Source organism: Myxocyprinus asiaticus, chromosome 2 (genome assembly GCF_019703515.2).
Source record: "Myxocyprinus asiaticus isolate MX2 ecotype Aquarium Trade chromosome 2, UBuf_Myxa_2, whole genome shotgun sequence".
NCBI lineage: Eukaryota > Metazoa > Chordata > Actinopteri > Cypriniformes > Catostomidae > Myxocyprinus > Myxocyprinus asiaticus.
The window spans coordinates 3,033,638-3,054,865 of record NC_059345.1 but is presented as its reverse complement, the minus strand read 5'-3'; the positions used below and the strand labels follow the sequence as shown (position 1 = coordinate 3,054,865).

Here is a 21,228-nt window from a genome sequence, read left to right as displayed (position 1 = left end):
AAGAAACCCGTGAAGCAAGCCGCTCCTAAAGTCAAGAAACCCGCCGCTAAGAAATCCCCCAAGAAGGTGAAGAAACCTGCAGGCGCTAAAAAGGCACCGAAGAGCCCCAAGAAAACAAAGTCAGCAGCCCCCAAAAAAGTGGCCAAGAGTCCCAAAAATGTTAAGAGCCACACAATAATTCATATACTTTAATCAGTTGCATTTCCTGTGTTATATAATGTTAGTTTTACCCCACCTGACAAGTTTTTTTTTTTAAAGTGCTAATCTTAAATTATCCCTTAAGTGCATGATAATTTAACCAAACACTCTTTCATGTTCACAGCTTGTATATGTATCACAAATTGATCTTAAAAATGTCTGGACAGTGTCTAATTTTCTACATATTTTCAAGAAAATTTGTAAATAAAAGAATAAAACATTTCAATATATTTTGGATATATTATCATTATTAATTTATTTTCATTTGTATTGTCTTACTCTATAAGAGCACAATTGAGGAATACTAAAGAGGTTTGGGCACAATCAGGTACAAGGGGTGAAATGAGGTCCCGGGTCACTAAAGATCTGATATATATATATTTAAGGCTTAAACCAGTGTTTCATACAAGTTTTAAAATCAAGGTCAGTGAGATTTATTTGACAATATTTATCTGTATTATTCAATTATGAAGAAATATTTTTATCTCTATCTAACAATTTTATTGAAGGTCAGATATTTTTTGTTGCAATTGCTCCCATTACTAGCCTTCTCAATGTTACCTTCTCAGTCATGAGAAAAAAAAACAAACAAAAGCAAACATATGTTTGTCTCCTGGAGAAGAGAAATAACTTTGCTAATCATTAACAAATACCACCGTTAGAGAATAACTTCTGATTAATCATTTCAGACGAACCGGTTTGTAATCTCTTCCTAGTCTTCATATGCACAAAAAACTCTTTAAACGAGAACATGTGTGGCTCTTAAAAGAGCCTTTGGGTTGGTTGAGAAACAGGACGTTATTTTACTTGGAGCTGGTGTATTTGGTGACGGCCTTTGTGCCCTCAGACACGGCGTGTTTGGCCAGTTCACCGGGCAGCAGCAGACGCACGGCGGTCTGGATCTCTCTCGATGTGATGGTGGAGCGCTTGTTGTAGTGAGCGAGACGAGACGCTTCACCGCCGATGCGCTCGAAGATGTCGTTGACGAAAGAGTTCATGATTCCCATCGCCTTGGAAGAGATCCCGGTGTCAGGATGAACCTGTTTCAGGACTTTATACACGTAGATAGCGTAACTCTCCTTCCTGGACTTCCTGCGCTTCTTTCCTCCCTTACCGGCGGTCTTTGTGACGGCCTTCTTGGATCCTTTCTTCGGTGCGGATTTAGCTGGTTCAGGCATGATGATCTGAAGAACAAACTCACAATTATGATTCTTAATCCGCTCATACAAGTATTTATTCCCTCCTCTATGCTAATTCTGTGAGGAGATGATGCGCGTCCTCTGATTGCGTATTTTCATTGGTCAAACCCATTAAATGATTTCATTGGTCAGTTGTAAGTTTGACGGGCCGGAAAGAGCCAATCAAAGACTTCCAAATGAAAGTCCCGCCTCTCGCCTCACGTTTGAAAGTTTCCATCCCCCACACGATTACATTTCCTTTCTCTAGTTCTCCCGCTCATTTTTTTCTTATTATTTTCCAGTAAAATAATGTAATATAAAAGAATAACGCTTCTCAATAAATAACTAATAATAAAGAGTTAAACTTGTTTTTCTTTTTTCTGAAGGTACTTATGTGGTTTGTACCCATAAAATGTTTTACATTTTAAATAATTAACACTTGTTCTACTGTCCCGTGTTTAGTAATATTCTGGTCTAATGTTTTTTTTCCTCAAACCGATATTTGCTTTGGTAAAGAATACCATGTATTTGTGGTGCAAGTAAACCTGGACTGTTTTATCACGAACACGCCCGTAGAAACGTCATATTTAATTATGCGTTCAAAAAAGTTAATATAAAATTATCTAACAGAACAAATTTGGGTCTTTATTCTGCATGAACTGAGTCCGTGAACTTTTCGAACAACAATTTATTCATTTAAAATTAATAGAAGAATAGTGACAATAAACATTAAACACTATTTCCGGTTAGACATTAGCTGTGTCTGAAATCGCCACTCGTTCACTATTTCCTATATAGTGAATGGCAGTGAGTGCACTATATTTCAGCAGTGAGTGAACAAAATGAGTGAGCGATTTCAGACGCTGACGTAAATTCAGTGCGTCAGAGAACACTCGGGAGCTGTCGCAGACATTTCATGAACATTTCGCCTGTGTGGCTTCATTAATTTTGTCATCTTTATGTAGATAATTATATATATATACACACACACACACACACTTTTATAATATGCAATTAAATGTTTTACTGTGCATACCTCTGCCATTTTTTTTTTTTTTTTATTAATGCAAAAATAAAACAAAGGAGAAAAAAAAATAATACAATTAATCTTTTCACAACTGTTCATTTGTTCTGATTATTACAATAATGATAGAGGAAATACTTCAACTTGTCATGTTTTTTTTTTTTTTCATTAAAAGTTAATATAACTGTTTGTAATTAAAGATAAAAAAAGAATGAAAATGCTACTGAGATATATATATATATATATATATATATATATATACACACACACACACACATATATATTTATATATATATATTAAAACAAATTGTAGAAAAGTAAACTACCAACAAAAACTAACACAAGCACACATTTTCGCGGTGATCTTCTTGTCGGTGTCCTCCACCCGAGTCTGGAGGCAAACTTGGCGCAAAAATGTACTCCATCTTGCTGGTTTTGGTTCTGGTGAATTTTATGTTCCTGGGGAGAATAAAAAGGCGTATTACACAAAGAGCAACAACTTTGAGCTTGTCGATGCCAGAGATCGGTAATAAGACAATATACATTTAGCTGTAAACTAAATAACTGATGAGAACTCCTGTAAAATTTCTAACATATTATTTAAAAACTTAGACTTCAGTTTTTAGTTTACAGTTGAATGTATTTTGTCTACATAAGATAAACTAATAAAAGATAGTGTTCAAAGATGATGTTAATAATACACTGATGTCAGTGGATCATTTGTGTATCTTGCGTTTACTCAGCCCAAAAAAAAAAAAAAAAAAAAAATCCCTTTTTCAGGACACTGTATTTTAAATATAATTTTGTAAAAATCCAAATAACTTTACAGATCTTTATTATAAAGGGTTTAAACAATGTTTTCCATGCTTGTTCAATGAACCATAAACAATTAATGAACATGCACCTGTGGAACGGTCATTAAGACACTAACAGCCTACAGACAGTAGGCAATTAAGGTCACAGTTATAAAAACTTAGGACACCAAAGAGACCTTTCTACTCACTCTGAAAAACACCAAAAGAAAGATGCCCAGGGTCCCTGCTCATCTGCATGAACGTGCCTTAGGCATGCTGCATGGAGGCATGAGGACTGCAGATGTGGCCAGGGCAATAAATTGCAATGTCCATACTGTGAGACGCCTAAGACAACACTACAGGGAGACAGGAAGGACAGCTGATCGTCCTCGCAGTGGCAGACCACGTGTAATAACACCTGCACAGGATCTGTACATCTGAATATCACACCTGCGGGACAGGTACAGGATGGTAACAACAACTACCCGAGTTACACCAGGAACGCACAATTCCTCCATCAGTGCTCACACTGTCTGCAATAGGCTGAGAGAGGCTGGACTGAGGGCTTTTACGCCTGTTGTAAGGCAGGTCCTTACCAGACATCACCGGCAACAATGTCGCCTATGAGCACAAACCTACCTTCGCTGGACCAGACAGGACTGGCAAAAAGTGCTCTTCACCGACGAGTCATGGTTTTGTCTCACCAGAGGTGATGGTCGGAATCAAGTTCATCGTCGAAGGAATGAGCGTTACACCGAGGCCTGTACTCTGGAGCGGGATCGATTTGGAGGTGGAGGGTCCGTCATGGTCTGGGGCGGTGTGTCACTGCATCATCAGACTGAGCTTGTTGTCATTGCAGGCAATCTCAATGCTGTGCATTACAGGGAAGACATCCTCCTCCCTCATGTGGTACCCTTCCTGCAGGCTCATCCTGACATGACCCTCCAGCATGACAATGCCACCAGCCATACTGCTCGTTCTGTGCATGATTCCCTGCAAGACAGGATTGTCAGTGTTCTGCCATGGCCAGCAAAGAGCCCGGATCTCAATCCCATTGAGCACGTCTGGGACCTGTTGGATCGGAGGGTGAGGGTTAGGGCCATTCCCCCCAGAAATGTCCGGGAAATTGCAAGTGCCTTGGTGGAAGAGTGGAGTAACATATCACAGCAAGAACTGGCAAATTTGGTGCAGTCCTTGAGGAGAGTGGGTGGCTTCCTTAGCTCCTAAAAATGATTTAGAAGAGAATGATATATCCTACAGAGATACATGACATTTTCATATAAAAAGGCTCTGACAGCATAAAGTCGTTCAGTATGGTTTTAAAGGAATAGCTCACCCAATAATTGTAATTTGCTTGTACGACTTTCTTCCATGGAGCACAAATAAAATATTTTAGAGATATGATCCATTTATCTCTATACAATGCAAGGCACAAAGGCGGCAAAAAGGTCGTAAGACTTTCTAATAGCTTTTTGAATAGAACAGACAAATAATAATAATAATTCACTACAAATCTTGACATAAGCAATCTCCTAGCCCTAGATTTCAAGCTCAGGTCTCCAAGATTTCAAGTTTGATTACACTTCCTGGCACCATTTAGCATTATGTCATGCATCAAACACTATGAAGTGTAATTGAGCTTGAAATCATAATTGGCTATGAGACTGCTGATGTCAAGCTAGATGGCGAAAAAGGAGTTACAGTTTAGTCTGTTCTCACACAAAACTGATCGGATCGCTTCAGAAGACATAGTTTTAACCATTGGAGTCATATTTATTACCTTAATACTGCCTTTATGTCCTTTTTGGAGCTAAAAGATTTGGTCATCATTCACCTGCATTGTGTGAACAAACGGACATCATATTTCCATTAAAATATCTTTGTTTGAATTCTGTGGAAATCATAGGTGTTTGAGATGACATAAGGGTGAGGAAATAACGAGAGAATTACTAAAGATGATCATTGTTGGGTGAACTATTTCTGTAATTCAATGCATGATAGTGAGTATACTACTAAAATCTAAAATTTATATTTCCAATTAAAACACTAAGCAGAATAAAATAACTTGTCTTAAGACAAATGTTTTTGTGAAGCACCTAATGTGCCCAAGACTTTTGAACATCACTGAATAAAAATACTGTATAGCTGTGCTGAAAGTTCACACACCCCTTGTAGAAACATTTAGAGTTTTTCTTTAAAATGAGCAAAAACAAAAATGTATTTTTTTTTATTCAGAACTGTATAACAGATGAGTACACTCCATTAGAAAATAATAAATACATAAACTCTTTGTTATTAATTGTTGCCTCTTTAAGCATAAATGATTGTTTGTATCCTTGCAAAGCTTGATCAGCCACTGTAGTCGAGAGATCAAACGAGAAGTGCTGTGCACAAATATCACAAAAGGCTACACAGTCATTGACCCTGAAGGAGAACATATTAAGAAAAAAGGGCTTGTAAACTCTTTAACATGATAATTTGTAAATTTAGATATGATCTGGATTTGTGAAATGTACATATCTGTAATATCAAAGATCTTAATTGCAGTACTAAAAAAAGCTACTTTTATGTGTCATTAAAAAGACATCTTGCAGATGCTAAAAAGGATGTAAATTCACAAGCAGAACTGTACATATTATTAAGATAAGTTTACCTTGTAGGTTCTTATTTTATTTTTTCAATTTTTTGGCAGGGGTTACCACACCAAGCACCCATCTCCTTCAGTTCAGTTCTGTAGTGCATATAACGTAATTTAAATATTACTAATTAGACATATCAAATGAAAGTGATCTCTACTAATTCCTGAGGAAAAGTAATCTACAAACTCACTCCTATCCAAACCGGGCTGCGTTCCTGCGCCCAGAGAAGAGATGACCATTGGCCTTCGGTATGTTATTTTCTAAAGTGTATGCGAATACAGTAATTACATATGATAAATAATATGTGAACAATCCAACAAATTATCATTTGCTGCGTGAAATCTCGACCGTAAAAATTACCCTTGCTAGTTACGAGTCAAAAAATGCATTTAAACGGAGTTAGTGGCCAATCATAAATTAATCCATCAATATGTATAATTTCACTTCGTTATGTATTGATACAGATGCGTTTGATTAATAAAATTGTTACTTACCTATATAAAAGTTGCCACCTCCGGTGTTTGCGTCCGCCATTTGCAATTTGTTTTGTTTTTTGCACTCTGCCGCGGTCTCCGCGTTGAATTATGGGAAAAAGGGATCAGAGAATGTACATCATATAGACCCTCGAAATCAGATTGCATTGTGGGCAAGAATGAGTGAACAGATATAGGGAACGAGACGTAGTGAATGAATTCGGACACCACTACAAAATGGCCGACACCCGATATAGTAAACTATATAGTGGATAGGGGACGGTGTCGGACACAGCAATTTACTCTTTATGTGAGATTGTGTGTGGCTCTTAAAAGAGCCGTTGGGTTTGTCGGGTTTCTCCTGAATAAAGTCGTTTATCCTCCGAATCCGTACAGAGTTCGTCCCTGTCGTTTCAGCGCGTACACAACGTCCATGGCAGTGACGGTCTTTCTCTTGGCGTGTTCAGTGTAGGTGACGGCATCACGGATAACGTTCTCCAGAAACACCTTCAACACACCGCGAGTCTCCTCGTAGATCAGACCGGAGATACGCTTGACACCGCCACGGCGAGCGAGACGACGGATTGCGGGTTTGGTGATTCCCTGGATGTTATCACGCAACACTTTGCGGTGACGCTTGGCGCCTCCTTTTCCGAGTCCTTTACCGCCTTTACCTCTTCCAGACATGATGTGAGTTCAACTATAAACTGAATGTGAAAAATGCAGCTGCTGGAGAGGATATTTACAGTTGCCTACAGGACCTAATAGAAACACAGCATTGAAGGAGGAGCCTAAAGCACGTCACGTATTTTCCTTCTCACAGTTCACAGCGCTGACGTAACAAAGATCAAATATTCACTCGAATTTATTAGATTTTTTAAAATGATAAATAGTTTCAGGTCAATGTCCAAATAAGCATTTATCAAATTTACAACACGAACCGGAAGAATTGTTGACAGTAAAATGTGTTGTCCAACGAAGTTACTACTGGACACAAAAATAATTATAAAAAGTAAAAATTATGTGAACAATAAATTTAGAACATATTTTATTTATTTTACTGTTGAAGTAAATTGGATAGCAAAAATAATATTTACTGGGTCTCATTCACCGATACAGTATTTATCCTGCAATCATATATATATATATATATATATATATATATATATATATATATATATGGACATTGTAAATATAGATTGTGTACAATTTTGTGTTGTTTTTATTTGTACTTTTATAAAATAAAATACAGTGTAGAACAAATAAGAATTGTTTTATTTTATTATGTTGGAACTACTTACACACAGGAACGCCACACACAGTTTTTAATTTCACCTAAATGGTGCTTCCTTGTATCCAACATGGTTGCTAAAGGGGTCAGGGAATTTGACTCTTATTCGCCACATGCAGCAGCTCGGTATTACCATCCTGTTCCTGGTTCACTGACGTCCATGTTGCCAGATGGTGAACTGGCGATATGCAGAGTACCGATACTCTCTGTTATCTACCCCTGGGTCCTGTCTGTCAGTGAGTGCAAGAATGTTGTTCCATGTCTGTCTAGCCAAACGTAGGATGCCCTCATCAAGACAATAAAGTTCCATATGGGCCTTTCTGCTGAGACACCTCTCTTGATTTTGACCACAACATTTGTTTTCTAAATCTGTTGGCACAAGCCGGCAGTTGAGGCAGGTGCACCATGCAGGTTGTCCCCTGTTTTGAACATATGCTCCTGTTGTTGTTCTCCGATAATCCATAATGTCCAGAAAAACCCCTGGCAGACGTGTGACCACCATCTGCAGAACTTCATCCCTCTCTTCCTGGGACAGTTGTTGCAATTCTCTCTGGAAATTTAACATCTGTTTAGAATGGCTAGATTCACATTTCAAGTGGTTGTGGACTTTTCATTTTTGGTTTATTTATATATATCATCAATACTGAATTGTGTCAACATATTTATAATGTACAGCCTATTATATAAACAGCTACTGTCATCATCCACCAAATATAATGTACAGTATCAAAGTTTGTAGTAAAACAATTATGTGTGTAATTTTAACCTCTACCTCATCTGTCAGCATGATGTCGGTGAATCTCATTTAGTCTCTTTGTACGTTACATCATTGTTTTGGCTGATGCTCGCTCGCGTCCCTATGGAGTGTGTGCGCGAGCGCGAGCACCAGCAACAGGTAGCTTCCTGCAGTTAACTTAACGGCCACAGGTGTCATTAATAACAAGTGTTTCTGAATCTTACATATTGCACCTTTAAGTCTTTTGTTACTAAAAATCTCCACTTTCACATTCTTCTTTTGTTTTTGGCGATTCAGTGTCTTTGTGTGCATGTACATTTACTGAGCAGGGAGGATAATTTATAGTAAAAAAAAAGGACTTAAATATTGATATTTTTCTCACCCACACCTATCATATCACTTCTGAAGACATGGATTTAACCACTTTATTCATATGTGTTACTTTAATGCTGCCTTTATGTGCTTTTTGGAGCTTCAACATTTTGGTTACCATTCACTTGCATTGTATGGACCAACAGAGCCGAAATATTCTTCTAAAAATCTTAGTTTGTGTTCAGCAGAAGAAAGAAAGTCATACACATCTGATGGCATGAAAGTGAGTAAATTTTGAGATAATTTTAATGTTAGGAGGAACTATCCCTTTGATGATATCAGCATAACTAACCTTGTCCCATAGCTTCATGTCATCTACTCACTCTGGTGAGGCACTGTCAAAAGACGATCATTTTGACTCTATAAATTATCAGCACATGCAATTTTTTTGTTTATTTGATTTTTTTTTTTTTTTTTAACCAACTTAATATGCTAAATAGTTAATTATCTGCTAAAAAGTTAAAACACCGGAGATCAGAAAACAAAAACAGGTTTCCAATATAAATCGTGGAACTTCACTTTACAGCCTGTCAATATAACAGCATGGCAAGCATGTAAGCAAACTCTTAATAGTTTTGTACGGCATATAGATGTAAACATGTCACACAAAAGAAACACTTTTACCTAAGCGTGGAAAATATTTCTTCTTTGTCTGGACAGTATTTTATTGCATGTGATATTAAAACAAAATTCAGAATTTTCTTTCTCCTAAATCAACACAAAGTTTGCAAAAAAAGACTGACATTTCAATTAAGTGGAGTGTATTGATCAGTTTTATTTTAAAGTCAAAATAATAACATGTACAGTGCATGTTAAATACTCACCATTGTAGCAGATAAAAGTGTACATAAATCCACAATATTCATCATTACAAAATCCAGCAGTAGATGCTCCCACACATAATTGGATGCCAACATTGTTGTTTGGCTGTCCGATAGCCCATGATGTGAACATGGAGTTGCTCTGATTTGACCAGATCCAAGGAGCAGCAGCAATCCGTATCCAGTCTCCTCTAAAACTTTTGGGTACATATTTAACTATCTCATCAATATCTGTCTGGTCATCAATGGTGGCTAGATCAGTATAATGTTGTCTGTAGTAATTCTGTGCATCTGACCAGCTCATTGTCACTTGAACAAAGTAAAACATATACTTCATAATTCTTAGAGCTTTTTCATTTCATTTGAAATGTAATTTGAATTTAGAAATGGGGGGTGGGGGGGGGGGGGGGGGTTTTGATGATGATGATGTAATCGGATATGGTGAATTTTTTTTTTCCAAAAATATAATGAATATTAGAGCTGCATGATTATGGTTAAAATAACAATCACAATACTTTTGCTTAACATTTTAATCACGATTATTAATCACGATTATTCTGCCCTTTGAAGATAAAATAAAATTACATTAAACAGCTGCTCTCATGTTGAACAATGTGTTAAAACTACAAACAAGTAAATTAGTCTCATGTTTTGGAAGTACATTTCAAGGGTTTCCACACTTTAAAAATTATTTACTTTTATTATTATTATTGCAATAAACAGTAGTAATATATTTCTGTAATAATTTAGCAGGCGGCAATGCTAAACTGTCTCAAGCCTTTTCTTTGATGTAAAAAAAAAAAAAAAAAAAAAAAAACTGAAGGAAGTGCATGTGTTGTTTCTGTTGACAACAGTTTTGGCTGGCTCTGGTGCTCTGGGTTAACTTTAGATTTTTTAGACACTTGTAATGGCCAAACATACAGTGCATCCAGAAAGTATTCACAGCGCTTCACTTTTTCCACATTTTATGTTACAGCCTTATTCCAAAATGGATTAAATTCATTATTTTCCTCAAAATTCTACAAACAATGCCCCATAATGACAACGTGAAAGAAATTAAAAATAAAAAACGAAAAAAAATCACATGTACATAAGCATTCACAGCCTTTGCAATGACACTCAAAATTAAGCTCAGGTGCATCCTGTTTCCACTGATCATCTTTGAGATGTTTCTACAACTTGATTGGAGTCCACCTGTGGTAAATTCAGTTGATTGGACATGATTTGGAAAGGCACACACCTGTCTATATAAGGTCCCACAGTTAACAGTGCATGTCAGAGCACAAACCAAGCCATGAAGTCCAAGAAATTGTCAGTAGACCTCCAAGACAGGATTGTATCGAGGCACAGATCTGGGGAAGGGTACAGAAACATTTCTGCAGCATTGAAGGTCCCAAAGAGCACAGTGGCCTCCATCATCCGTAAATGGAAGAAGTTTGGAATCACCAGGACTCTTCCTAGAGCTGGCCGCCCGGCCAAACTGAGCGATCGGGGGAGAAGGGCCTTAGTCAGGGAGGTGACCAAGAACCCGATGGTCACTCTGACAGAGCTCCAGCATTTCTCTGTGGAGAGAGGAGAACCTTCCAGAAGAACAACCATTTCTGCAGCACTCCACCAATCAGGCCTGTATGGTAGGCCAGATGGAAGCCACTCCTCCATAAAAGAAACATGACAGCCCACCTGAAGTTTGCCAAAAGGCACCTGAAGGACTCTCAGACCTTGAGAAACAAAGACTGAACTCTTTGGCCTGAATGGCAAGCGTCATGTCTGGAGGAAACCAGGCACCACTTATCACCTGGCCAATACCATCCCTACAGTGAAGCATGGTGGTGTCAGCATCATGCTGTGGGGATGTTTTTCAGAAGCAGGAACTGGGAGACTAGTCAGGATCGAGGGAAAGATGAATGCAGCAATGTAAAGAGACATCCTTGATGAAAACCTACTCCAGAGCGCTCTGGACCTCAGACTGGTGCGAAGGTTCATCTTCCAACAGGACAACGACCCTAAGCACACAGCCAAGATAACAAAGGAGTGGCTACGGGACAACTCTGTGAATGTCAGAGCCCAGACTTGAACCCGATTGAACATCTCTGGAGAGATCTGAAAATGGCTGTGCACCAATGCTCCCCATCCAACCTGATGGAGCTTGAGAGGTCCTGCAAAGAAGAATGGGAGAAACTGCCCAAAAATAGGTGTGCTAAGCTTGTAGCATCATACTCAAAAAGACTTGAGGCTGTAATTGGTGTCAAAGGTGCTTCAACAAAGTATTGAGCAAAGGCTGTGAATACTTATGTACATGTGATTTATTATTATTATTATTTTTTTTTTATAAATTTGCAAAGATTTCAAACAAACTTCTTTCACGTTGTCATTATGGGGTATTGTTTGTAGAATTGAGGAAAATAATGAATTCAATCCATTTTGGAATAAGGCTGTAACATAATAAAATGTGGAAAAAGTGAAGCGCTGTGAATACTTTCCGGATGTTGATCAGAAGCTTATTACACTTTCAAACACTGCTGAAAGCTATTTGGTTCATTAAATGAAGCTTAACATTGTCTTTGTGTTTGTTGAGTTGTCACAGTATGCAATAGACTGGCATGTCTTAAGATCAATATTAGGTCAAAAATGGCAAAAAGAAACAGCTTTCTCTAGAAACTCATCAGTCAATCATTGTTTTGAGGAATGAAGGCTATACAATGATGAAATTGCCAAAAAAAAAAAAAAAAACTGAATATTTCATACAAAGGTGTACACTACAGTCTTCAAAGACAAAGGACAACTGGCTCTAACAAGGACAGAAAGAGATGTGGAAGGCCAGATGTACAACTAAACAAGAGGATAAGTACATCAGAGTCTCTAGTTTGAAAAATAGACACCTCACATGTCCTCAGCTGACAGCTTCATTGAATTCTACCCGCTCAACACCAGTTTCATGTACAACAGTAAAGAGAAGACTCAAGTTGTGAAAACTGCCCAATACATCACTGGTGTTCAGCTACCCTCCAAAGACATTCACCACAAACGCTGCCTAAGGAGGGTGAGAAGCATTATCAAAAGACAACATGGTCTGTTTACTCCTTTTCCATCTGGGAGACGCTATAGGAGTCTTCGCTGTCGCAGCAGACTCGGGAACAGTTTCTTTCCCTCAGCTGTCAGCCTACTGAACTCTAAACTCAGGCGCTGAACACTACATCCCACTCGGACCACTTAATACTTGTAAAAATGTAAAAAAAAAAAATAAAAATAATAAAAACTGCACTGTACAATAACCTGTCTCCACACTGCACATTTACAATGTTGCCTCCTGATATTCTTGCACATTTCTTCGCACATAATTTCTACCTCTTAATGCCACTTGCACTGTTATGGTCACCGGCCATATATATATTTACATATATTATACCTCATTCTGTACAATGCACCTTCAGTGTTTATACTTCATTTGCACCTTGTACTGTATTCATAGACATTTGCATTGAGCTGGTCTCTGCTTCTCTACCTCATAACTTTGCGCTCAATATATGTAATATATATATAATATATATAGCTATTTGCACTTCTGGTTAGATGCTAACTGCATTTCATTGGCTCTGTACATGTATTCTGCACAATGACAATAAAGTTGAATCTAATCTAATAAGCTTCAGTTCAAGGTTCAAAATACTGCTATCCGTTAATCAAAAAGATGAAGCGCTGTGACTGACATAATTTTTGAAGAACTAAATGTAAGAATACTATAATGTTTTTTGTTTACTAAAACGAGGTTTTATAAAGAACAAACAAGGAGGCTCAAACCTTAATGGCTTCTTATAGGAGTTAAAATACTTGTATATAAACGTAGGAGTAAATTAATAACTGCCTATCAACGTGTAGGATTGGAAAATAAATATGATTATTTTATTTACAACCTCTTCATAGACCGCATAAACACTCTTTAAACGAGAAGATGTGTGGCTCTTAAAAGAGCCTTTGGGTTGGTTGAGAAACAGGATGTTATTTTACTTGGAGCTGGTGTATTTAGTGACGGCCTTTGTGCCCTCAGACACGGCGTGTTTGGCCAGTTCACCGGGCAGCAGCAGACGCACGGCGGTCTGGATCTCTCTCGATGTGATGGTGGAGCGCTTGTTGTAGTGAGCGAGACGAGACGCTTCACCGCCGATGCGCTCGAAGATGTCGTTGACGAAAGAGTTCATGATTCCCATCGCCTTGGAAGAGATCCCGGTGTCAGGATGAACCTGTTTCAGGACTTTATACACGTAGATAGCGTAACTCTCCTTCCTGGACTTCCTGCGCTTCTTTCCTCCCTTACCGGCGGTCTTTGTGACGGCCTTCTTGGATCCTTTCTTCGGTGCGGATTTAGCTGGTTCAGGCATGATGATCTGAAGAACAAACTCACAATAATGATTCTTAATCCGCTCATACAAGTATTTATTCCCTCCTCTATGCTAATTCTGTGAGGAGATGATGCGCGTCCTCTGATTGCGTATTTTCATTGGTCAAACCCATTGAATGATTTCATTGGACAGTTGTAAGTTTGACGGGCCGGAAAGAGCCAATCAAAGACTTCCAAATGAAAGTCCCGCCTCTCGCCTCATGTTTGAAAGTTTCCATCCCCCACACGATTACATTTCCTTTCTCTAGTTCTCCCGCTCATTTTTCTTATTATTTTCCAGAAAAATAATGTAATATAAAAGAATAACGCTTCTCAATAAATTACTAATAATAAAGAGTTACACTGTTATTCTGAAGGTACTTATGTGGTTCGTACCCATAAAAAATTTACATTTTAAATAATTAACACTTGTTCTACTGTCCCGTGTTTAGTAATATTCTGGTCTAATGCTTTTTTTTCCTCAAACCGATATTTGCTTTGGTAAAGACTACCATGTATTTGTGGTGCAAGTAAACCTGGACTGTTTTATCACGAACACGCCCGTAGAAACGTAATATTTAATTATGCGTTCAAAAAAGTTAATATAAAATTATCTAACGGAACAAATTTGGGTCTTTATTCTGCATGAACTGCGTCCGTGAACTTTTCGGACAACAATTTATTCAATTAAAATTAATAGAAGAATAGTGACAATAAACATTAAACACTATTTCCGGTTAGACATTAGCTGTGCCTGAAATCGCCACTCGTTCACTATTTCCTATATAGTGAATGGCAGTAAGTGCACTATATTTCAGCAGTGAGTGAACGAAATGAGTGAGGGATTTCAGACGCTGACGTAAATTCAGTGCGTCAGAGAACACTCGGGAGGTGTCGCAGACATTTCGTCATGAACATTTCGCCTGTGTGGCTTCATTAATTTTATCATCTCTGTAACCTTATATATATACTTTTATAATATGCAATTAAATGTTTTACTGTGCATACCTCCGCCATTGTTTTATTTTTGCATTAATAAAAAAAAAAAAAAAAAATAATCATAATATAATTAATCTTTTCACAACTGTTCATTTATTCTGATTATTACAATAATGATAGAGGAAATACTTCAACTTATGTTTTTTTTTTCATTAAAATATAATAGAACTGTTTACTCTGTCATTAGAGATAAAAATAATGAAAATGCTCCTGTTTATATTATAATATATATATATATATATATATATATATATATATATATATATATATATATATATATATATATATATATATACACACATATATTTATTACACACATACATATACACACTAACATCCCTTTTTCAGGACACTGTATTTAAAAGATAATTTTGTAAAAATCCAAATAACTTTACAGATCTTTATTGTAAAGGGTTTAAACAATGTTTTCCATGCTTGTTCAATGAACCATAAACAATTAATGAACATGCACCTGTGGAACGGTCATTAAGACACTAACAGCTTACAGATGGTAGGCAATTAAGGTCACAGTTATAAAAACTTAGGACACCAAAGAGACCTTTCTACTGACTCTGAAAAACACCAAAAGAAAGATGCCCAGGGTCCCTGCTCATCTGCGTGAACGTGCCTTAGGCATGCTGCATGGGGGCAAAAGGACTGCAGATGTGGCCAGGGCAATAAATTGCAATGTCCGTACTGTGAGACAACTAAGACAACACTACAGGGAGACAGGAAGGACAGCTGATCGTCCTCACAGTGGCAGACCACATGTAACAACACCTGCACAGGATCGGTACATCCGAATATCACACCTGCGGGACAGGTACAGGATGACAACAACTGCCTGAGTTACACCAGGAACGCACAATCCCTCCATCAGTGCTCAGACTGTCCGCAATAGGCTGAGAGAGGCTGGACTGAGGGCTTGTAGGCCTGTTGTAAGGCAGGTCCTTACCTGACATCACCGGCAACAACGTCGCCTATGGGCACAAACCCACCTTCGATGGACCAGACAGGACTGGCAAAAAGTGCTCTTCTCTGATGAGTCGTGGTTTTGTCTCACCAGAGGTGATAGTTGAACTCGCGTTTATCATCAAAGGACTGAGCATAACACCGAGACCTGTACTCTGGAGCGGGATCGATTTGGAGGTGGAGGGTCCGTCATGGTCTGGGGTGGTGTGTCACTGCATCATCGGACCGAGCTTGTTGTCATTGCAGGCAATCTCAATGCTGTGCGTTACAGGGAAGACATCCTCCTCCCTCATGTGGTACTCCTCCTGCAGGCTCATCTGATATGACCCTCCAGCATGACAATGCCACCAGCCATACTGCTCGTTCTGTGCGTGATTTCCTACAAGACAGGATTGTCAGTGTTCTGCCATGGCCAGTGAAGAGCCCGGATCTCAATCCCACTGAGCACGTCTGGGACCTGTTGGATCAGAGGGTGAGGGCTAGGGCCATTCCACCCAGAAATGTCCGGGAACTTGCAAGTGCCTTGGTGGAAGAGTTGGGTAACATCTCACAGCAAGAACTGGCAAATCTGGTGTAGTCCTTGAGGAGAGTGGGTGGCTTCCTTAGCTCCTAAAAATGATTTAGAAGAGAATGATATATATTACAGAGATACATGACATTTTCATATAAAAAGGCTCTGACAGCATAAAGTCGTTCAGTATGGTTTTAAAGGAATAGCTTAACCAATAATTATAATTTGCTCTTCATTTATTCACCCTTAAGTGTTCTCAAACGTGTACGACTTCCATGCAGCACAAATAAAATATTTTAGAGATATGATCTGTTTATCTCTATACAATGCAAGGCATAAAGGCGGCAAAAAGGTTGTAAGACTTTCTAATAGCTTTTTGATTAGGAGGGGAAAAAAAAACAAACAAAAAAAAAATTCCTTTTTCACTACAAATCTTAACATAAGCAGTCTCCTAGCCCTAGATTTCAAGCTCAGGTCTCCAAGATTTCAAGTTTGATTACACTTCCTGTCACCATTTAGCATTCTGGCATGCATCAAACACTATGAGGTGTAATTGAGCTTGAAATCGTAATTGGCTATGAGACTGCTGATGTCAAGATAACTTATTGAAAAAGAAGTTACAGTTTGGTCTGTTCTCACACAAAACTGATTGGATCACTTCAGAAGACATAGTTTTAACCACTGGAGTCATATGTATTACCTTAATGCTGCCTTTATGTCCTTTTTGGAGCTAAAAGATTTGGTCATCATTCACCTGCATTGTGTGAACAAACAGACATCATATTTCCATTAAAATATCTTTGTTTGAATTCTGTGGAAGTCATAGGTGTTTGAGATGACATAAGGGTGAGGAAATGACGAGAGAATTACTAAAGATGATCATTGTTGGTGAACTATTTCTGTAATTCAATGCATGATAGTGAGTATACTACTAAAGTCTAAAATTTATATTTCCAATTAAAACAATAAGCAGAATAAAATAACTTGTCTTAAGACAAATGTTTTTGTGAAGCACCTAATGCGCCCAAGACTTTTGAACATCACTGAATAAAAATACTGTATAGGTTCTGGTAACGTGACGTCAGCAACGCAATGCATGTTGGGACTTTAGGACACGAAAGCTGTGGTGGATACTGTGTTGTATTGGAAATAGACGGTATAGTTTGTATTATACAGATAAAAATACATAACAATGGTGAATGCTTTTTGTGTAATTAACTGCCATAATCACACTCACAACCGCCGTGGAAACCGTATTTCAAATGGAGTGCGATTTTTCAGCTTTCCCGCCTTGAAACAACACGTCGGAACTCAAGTCTCCAAGTAAAAGTGGCGTCGCATGGCATGGGTAGCAGCAGTAAGACAAAAAACATCACCTTCAACAACATTCCCTTACATGTTTGTTTGTTCACGACATTTTCACAAAGGTAAGATATAATCAAAGCACATCTAACTGTTTTTGTTGTTACCGCTAGCAATGCAAACATGGCGTAGAGTTGTTGCAACACCGCTAACTTTGCACTAGTAACTGGCTGCATAGCTACATAACTAATCAAATAAATTCAGCCTTTTCTTTTTAGGCAAACCAGCCTATGAAATGCTAGAGTGTGATCCTGACTGGGTACCATCATTAAATCTCGGGCACACAGAAGTTAAAGCAACGCACTCTGGGCGGTTTAACTGGAGAACACAGAGACAGCAAGCGGTCACAGGGACTAACGCTGCACCTGCACCACTTGATCTAGCTGGCTGGAGACCGGAGATGGATGAAGCTACAACACCAGATGGTGCTTCACAGATGGATGACACTGGTTCAAAAGACAACACTGCAGAACAGCAGGAATGTCTTTTTTGTAGCTGCAGTCGTGCCGAAATTAACTGCTTGTTTGAGGAGAACAGGAGACTCTCTCAAAAGAAGATGGATGAGGATTTTTTAAAAGATGATGACGTGAAGGTCAGGTACTACACTGGGCTTCCATGTTTTGTGGTTCTGATGGGTGTGCTGACACAGCTTCTTCCCTGCCTGCCACAAATCAGGCGAAAACTTTCACCTTTTCAGATGCTCCTCTCAACTCTGATGCACCCGAGGCTGAATCTACCGTGCGGTACCTCGTTAAGATCATCGGACCACTCTTTGTGAAAAGAAACAGCTACTTTTACACATCATTAAAAAGACATCTTGCAGATGCTGCAAAGGATGTAAATTTACAAGCAGAACTGTATATATTATTAAGATGAATTTATGTTGTAGGTTTTCTTCGAGTTTTCCCACTTTTTGACAGCTTTGGCAGGGGTTACCACACCAAGCACCCATCTCCATCAATACAGTTATGTAATGCGTATAACGTAATGATTTAAATATTACTAATTAGACATATCAAATGAAAGTGATCTCTACTAATTCCTGAGGAAAAGTAATCTACAAACTCACTCCTATCCAAACCGGGCTGCGTTCCTGCGCCCAGAGAAGAGATGACCATTGGCCATCCTGCTCACTATGAGACACGTTACGTCTTCACCCCTCCCTAAAACAATAGAAAATCTTAGAAAATGTTATTTTCTAAAGTGTATGCGAATACAGTAATTACATATGATAAATAATATGTGAACAATCCAACAAATTATCATTTGCTGCGTGAAATCTCGACCGTAAAAATTACCCTTGCTAGTTACGAGTCAAAAAATGCATTTAAACGGAGTTAGTGGCCAATCATAAATTAATCCATCAATATGTATAATTTCACTTCGTTATGTATTGATACAGATGCGTTTGATTAATAAAATTGTTACTTACATATATAAAAGTTGCCACCTCCGGTGTTTGCGTCCGCCATTTGCAATTTGTTTGTTTTTTGCACTCTGCCGCGCGCGGTCTCCGCGTTGAATTATGGGAAAAAGGGATCAGAGAATGTACATCATATAGACCCTCGAAATCAGATTGCATTGTGGGCAAGAATGAGTCAACAGATATAGGGAACGAGACGTAGTGAATGAATTCGGACACCACTACAAAATGGCCGACACCCGATATAGTAAACTATATAGTGGATAGGGGACGGTTTCGGACACAGCTATTTACTCTTTATGTGAGATTGTGTGTGGCTCTTAAAAGAGCCGTTGGGTTTGTCGGATTTCTCCTCAATCAAGTCGTTTATCCTCCGAATCCGTACAGAGTTCGTCCCTGTCGTTTCAGCGCGTACACAACGTCCATGGCAGTGACGGTCTTTCTCTTGGCGTGTTCAGTGTAGGTGACGGCATCACGGATAACGTTCTCTAGAAACACCTTCAACACACCGCGAGTCTCCTCGTAGATCAGACCGGAGATACGCTTGACACCGCCACGGCGAGCGAGACGACGGATTGCGGGTTTGGTGATTCCCTGGATGTTATCACGCAACACTTTGCGGTGACGCTTGGCGCCTCCTTTTCCGAGTCCTTTACCGCCTTTACCTCTTCCAGACATGACGAAAGTTCAACTATCAACTGAATGTGAAGTTTGGAGCTGTTGGAGAGGATATTTAAAGATGCCTACAGGACCTAATAGAAACACAGCACTGAAGGAGGAGCCTAAAGCACGTCACGTATTTTTCTTCTCACAGTTCACAGCGCTGACGTAACAAAGATCAGATTCACTTGAATTTATTAGATATTATTATTATTATTATTATTATTATTATTATTTAATGAGAATTAGCTTCAGGTCAATGTCCAAATAAATATTTATAAAATGGACACAAAAAGTAAAAAACATTGTGCACCGTAAATTAAAAACTTTATTGTGGATTTTTATTTTTATTTATTTATTTATTTTTATTTTACTGTTGGGTTCAGAGGCTTGATTAGCTGACAGGGTCAGCTGTAGGCATGGACAGGGGTTGGCTGAGCCCACCCAAACGTGAGTCTTGCCCACCCAATCAAACATTTGGGAAACATGGTTTTCAATAAAATATATAGATATATTTCCAGTTTGTGCATTAGTTAAAGGTAATATGGGGGCGGGCTGTGTGTAGCAAACATTGAGGGTGGGCTGTAGACTGCCCAACCAATCACAAAACAGCACTAGAAAGTTGGGCCCTTGAGCAAGGCCCTTGACCCTGTCTGCTCCAGGGGCGCCATATCATGGCTGACCCTGCACTCTGACCCTAACTTAGCTGGGATATGTGAAAAAAAGAATTTCACTGTATATGTGCAAATGTATAATGTGTGATAAATAAATATAATTAAATTAAATTAAATTAAAACATTTACATTTATTCATTTGGCAGATGCTTTTATCCAAAGCGACTTACAAGAGAGGAAAAGATAAGCGAATCATCTTAGGAGACAGTGGTATGAAAAGTGCTGTATTTCAAAGTATCACTAGCATCATAATAGTATTCAAAATAGAATAAAGTGCAACAGAATTTTTTTTTTTTTTTTTAATGACTGGTTAAGTGCTCATGGAAAAGATGTGTTTTTAGTCGTTTTTTTGAAGACAGAGAGTGAGTCAGCTTCATGGATGGAGTTGGGAAGGTCGTTCCACCATCGTGGTATGATGAAGCTGAAAGTCCGGGAAAGTGTTTTGGTGCCTCTTTGTGTTGGTACAAAAAGGCGACGTTCCTTAGCCGACCGCAGACTTCTAGTGGGCGCGTAGCTCTGCATAAATGATTTTAGGTATGCTGGAGCAGACCCAGTGACTGTTCTGTATGCCAGCATCAGAGCCTTGAATTTGATACGTGCATCAACTGGCAGTCAGTGAAGAGAGACAAGGAGTGGTGTAACATGTGCTTTCTTTGGTTGATTAAAGACCAGACGTGCTGCTGCATTCTGGATCATTTGGAGGGGTCTAGTTGCACATGCAGGGAG

General features: G+C 38.6%; 5 protein-coding genes across 12 annotated transcripts in view; 1 reads left to right on the top strand and 4 right to left on the bottom strand.

Annotated features, from left to right (window-relative positions):
* Window positions 1-21,228, top strand: part of LOC127410790 (histone H2B-like) — a 303,692-nt gene that overhangs the window by 41,125 nt on the left and 241,339 nt on the right. The gene's annotated exons all lie outside the window — the stretch shown is intronic.
* Window positions 791-1,389, bottom strand: LOC127411081 (histone H2B-like). The gene has a single exon (XM_051646450.1). The coding sequence runs from the start codon at window positions 1,374-1,376 to the stop codon at window positions 1,002-1,004; it is 375 nt and encodes a 124-aa protein (XP_051502410.1). The 5' UTR covers window positions 1,377-1,389; the 3' UTR covers window positions 791-1,001.
* Window positions 4,279-19,929, bottom strand: LOC127411157 (histone H4). Of its 8 annotated transcripts, none has more exons than XM_051646562.1 (4): window positions 19,178-19,889; window positions 18,815-18,925; window positions 5,848-5,925; window positions 4,283-4,417 (listed from the first exon to the last, which is right to left on the bottom strand). In XM_051646562.1, the coding sequence occupies exon 1, from the start codon at window positions 19,844-19,846 to the stop codon at window positions 19,535-19,537; it is 312 nt and encodes a 103-aa protein (XP_051502522.1). In that variant the 5' UTR covers window positions 19,847-19,889; the 3' UTR covers window positions 4,283-4,417; window positions 5,848-5,925; window positions 18,815-18,925; window positions 19,178-19,534. The 8 variants fall into 8 exon arrangements, with proteins under 8 accessions (XP_051502507.1, XP_051502522.1, XP_051502482.1 ...); XM_051646522.1 differs by having other exon boundaries at window positions 18,815-18,908; XM_051646571.1 differs by lacking the exon at window positions 4,283-4,417 and adding an exon at window positions 5,010-5,028 and having other exon boundaries at window positions 18,815-18,908; window positions 19,178-19,929.
* LOC127411231 (histone H4) lies at window positions 6,595-7,010 on the bottom strand. Its single transcript, XM_051646648.1, has one exon. The coding sequence runs from the start codon at window positions 6,991-6,993 to the stop codon at window positions 6,682-6,684; it is 312 nt and encodes a 103-aa protein (XP_051502608.1). The 5' UTR covers window positions 6,994-7,010; the 3' UTR covers window positions 6,595-6,681.
* Window positions 13,509-13,929, bottom strand: LOC127411106 (histone H2B-like). Its single transcript, XM_051646469.1, has one exon. It carries the CDS (start codon window positions 13,900-13,902, stop codon window positions 13,528-13,530), a length of 375 nt encoding a protein of 124 aa, XP_051502429.1. The 5' UTR covers window positions 13,903-13,929; the 3' UTR covers window positions 13,509-13,527.